The 3,800-nt window shown below is 39.0% G+C and overlaps 1 protein-coding gene across 1 annotated transcript; it reads left to right on the top strand.

Moving 5' to 3' along the window:
* Positions 1-675: 675 nt before the first annotated feature.
* Positions 676-1,338, top strand: LOC131594419 (uncharacterized). Its single transcript, XM_058866544.1, has one exon. The coding sequence runs from the start codon at positions 676-678 to the stop codon at positions 1,336-1,338; it is 663 nt and encodes a 220-aa protein (XP_058722527.1).
* Positions 1,339-3,800: the final 2,462 nt, after the last annotated feature.

Here is a 3,800-nt window from a genome sequence, read left to right as displayed (position 1 = left end):
ATATGATTAAAAGATCTTTTGATAGCAGGCTGTTTGCAGTGGCTTCGAGGGAGGTGGTTTTGGAGTCGGTTCAAAATGAAGCATCTAAGGGAATGTTGGAGGGAAATGAAGCAACTAAGGGTATGGTGGAGGAGAAAGCTGGTTTTTATTTAATTGATAAGTTCAGTAGACGACATAGGAAGATCAAATACCGGAAGATGGCGGAGTTAGGAGGGAGAATGAGAAAGGGGCTGATAAGGACAAAGATAAGGAAGGTGACTAGGAAAACTGTTTATAATCAAGAGCGTTTATCAAATGAGTGCAGTAGGAAAACTTCTTCTGTTAGTTTGAATCAAGAGGGTTGTAAAGAGCAAGTTGATCTTCCTGACATACATAGGAATAACAAAAAATAGTGGGATTTTTTTTAAGGAGGGAATGGTGGAAATTGATGTCGGCTTTGAAGGCATTGGGTGTGGCTAAAAGTAGAGAAGATAAAAGGAGTTTGTTTAATCAAATTGAATGTTTGGTGAAGGAGGAAAGTAGTTTTGGAGTTATGGGGAGGGAGAAAACCAATGGTACATTATGATTGTCGGCTCTCTTAATATAAGGGGGGAGGAAATGCTTTAAAAAGAAAAAAGAATAAATGCTTTGATTAACAAAGGAGGAGCGGATGTCTTCATGATTCAAGAAACGAAGATGTCTAATATGCAATATTTTTGGGCGAAGAGTTTGTGGAGGAGTTCGAAGATTGGTTACTCGTACTCTAACTCCATTGGAATGTCGGGTGGTGTCATTACTCTTTGGAAGGAAGGGTCGATAGAGGTTGAATTTAGTTTCAAAGGGGAAGGATATTTGGGGATTAAAGTATTGTCGAAGGAGTTCTTTTACTACATGGTGAATGTCTACTCACCTTGTTGTCTAAGAAAGAAGAAGTTATTATGGGAGAAATTATTGGAATTAAAGGAGAAGTTCTCGGATGGGGAGTGGTTGTTGGGTGGGGATTTTAACGCAGTTAAACATCGTAGTGAAAGAAAAGGGAGAGGTATGTTCGTGAATGATAGTGAGAGTTCTTTATTTGCGGAATTCATAGGGGAAAGTGGTTTGGTGGAGGTTCCTTGCAAAGGAAAGAAATTTTCTTGGTATAGCGGAGATGGCAGATCTATGAGCCGAATTGATCATTTTATATTGTCGGATGTGATTGTGAATAGATGGAATGTCATTGGTCAATTGATAGATGATAGAGACATCTCGGATCATTTTCCAATTTGGCTTGTGTTGGATGGTAACAATTGGGGCCCTAAACCGTTCAAGTTCAACAATGAGTGGTTTTCCTTCAATTCTTTCACCTCGTTCGTTTAAAAGGAGTGGAGAGAAATGGTGGTGGAAGGGAGAGGAGATTTTGTCCTAAAAGAAAAACTTAGAATTCTAAAAGAAAGATTAAGATGGTGGAACAAAGTTGTGTTTGGAAGGGTAGATTTGGAGGTGGAGGATAAAGCGAGACAAATTAATGAAGCCGATAAGTGTTTGGAACAAGATAATGTTGCTTTTGATCCAAATATCATTTTCAATCGTAAGGAGGCAACGAGGGGCTTTTGGACGAATTTGAGAATCAAGGAGGGTATGCTTGCCCAAAAATCTAAAGTTAGACGGCTTAATGAGGGGGATAGTAATAGTAGGTTTTTCTCATAATGTTATGAAGTAAAATAGAAGAATAAATCATATTGGCCCTATTTCTTCTTCTTTGGGTATCCTTCTTGATTCGGTGGAAGAGGTTAAGTTTGGAGACATTTTTCTAAGAATTTTGTTGAAGCCGAAAGGGAGAGGTGGGAGTCGGAGGGATTAGAGTTTGAAAGTATCAGTGTGGAGGAGATGAATTTTCTTGAGGAACCTTTCCTTAAGGAGGAGATAAAATAAGCGGTGTGGGGTTGTGGGAGTTAAAAGAGTCCGGGTCCCGATGGCTTTTCTTTCTTGTTCATAAAGAAATGTTGGTTCTTTCTAAAAGAGGATTTCATCCGGTTTTTTGAATGTTTTCATGCTTGTGTTGGTTTAACAAAGGCGGTCACTTCTTCTTTTTTGTTTTTGGTTTCAAAAACTCTTAATCCGGTGTCTTTGGATGATTATCGTCCTATTTGTTTAGTGGGTTGTTTATATAAAGCACTGGCTAAACTTTTGGCGGGTAGATTAAAAAGGATTATTTCCTCTTTGGTTTCTCTGTGTCAAAGTGCCTTTGTACCGGGGAGACAATTGCTCGATGGAGTTTTTGTGGCTAATGAGGTGGTGGATTTTGCGAATAAGGAGGGGAGAAATTGCTTACTTTTCAAAGTCAACTTTGAAAAAGCTTACGATAATGTGGATTGGGACTTTCTTAGATCCCTTTTGGTGCAGATGGTTTTTGGTACGAAGTGGCGAAGATGGATGGAGTTTCTAATTTTTCAAAGTAAGATGTCCGTTTTGGTAAATGGGAGTCCCACTAAGGAGTTTGTGGTGGGTAAAGGATTGAGACAAGGAGATCCGTTATCCCCTTTTCTCTTTGTTTTGGTGACGGAGGGGTTGGCGAGACTAGTGAAGAAGTCCATTTTTAACGGGGATTATGGTGGATTTGCATTTAATGTAAGATGTAAGGTGGATATACTTCAATTTACAGACTATACTCTTTTGGTTGGGGAAGCATCTTGGAAGCAAGTTTGGGCTATTAAGGCGGTGTTGAAAGCGTTTGAATTGATTTCGAGCCTTGGCATAAACTATCATAAAAGTAAGTTGATCGATATTAATGCTAACATTCATTTTGTGGAGGCTGCGGCTTATGTTCTTTCTTGTAAGGTTGAAGATAGTAAGTTCTCTTTTCTTGGTATTTCGGTGGGCATCAATCCGAGGAAGTATTCTACTTGGATCTCTCTTTTGAACAAAGTTAAGAAACGTCTTTTGGGGTGGAAGAATATATTTCTCAATCTTGGAGGAAGAATCACTCTTTTGAAGTTTATTCTTTGTGCTCTTTCTATTTATACCATATCTTTCTACAAGATGCCTTCGAAGGTGGTTAAAGAGTTAACGAGCATGCAAGGAAATTTATGATGGGGTGGATTGGAGGAAAAGAGGAAAATTCATTGGTTGAGTTGGAAGAATTTCACGGGAGAATGGAGGTTTGGGTATCAAAAACATTGAGGATTTCAACCTAGCTCTCCTTAATAAGTGGAGATGGAGAATTTTAAAAGGTTCGGATTGTTTATGGTATGGTTTGTTGAAAGCTCGGTACGGGGATATTTCAATGAGAATTTTTCAAGATGGTAAGGGGGTGAAATCTTCATCTTCTTATTCTTTTTGGTGGAAAGATATTCTTAAAGTTGGTTCTAATTCTTTTAGAGATCCTATGGTGGCTAGTTGTAATTTTGTTATTGGAAATGGTTTTAATACTCCTTTTTAGGAAGTGAAATGGGCGAACGGAGTTTCGTTGAGGGAGAAATTTACGGATTTATTTTCTTTGTCTAGTTTGAAACTTGTTTCGGTAGCCGGTATGTGGGGTTGGAGGCGTGGAGTTTGGGTGTGGGGGGATTTTGGCGTGAATATTTTATCCTTGTCTTTGGAACATCGGTTGGATTTTAATGCCTTGGAGACGTTCTTAGGAGGGATTGTGGTGGGAGATGTAGATCGTGACAAAGTCGAGTGGATAGGAGAAGAAGGATGTGTCTTTACGGTTGCTTCATGTTATGATTTCTATGCTTCTTTTCGTACTCCTTTTGGCCCACCAAATAGGTACGATTTTTCTTTGGAGAAAATATGGAAGATGGAGGTTCCCTACAAGATATAGACATTCGGTTGGAGAC

This window comes from Vicia villosa, linkage group LG1, assembly GCF_029867415.1.
Source record: "Vicia villosa cultivar HV-30 ecotype Madison, WI linkage group LG1, Vvil1.0, whole genome shotgun sequence".
Lineage (NCBI taxonomy): Eukaryota > Viridiplantae > Streptophyta > Magnoliopsida > Fabales > Fabaceae > Vicia > Vicia villosa.
The sequence above is the reverse complement of the archived record's forward strand: the minus strand, read 5'-3'. Positions and strand labels throughout refer to the sequence as shown.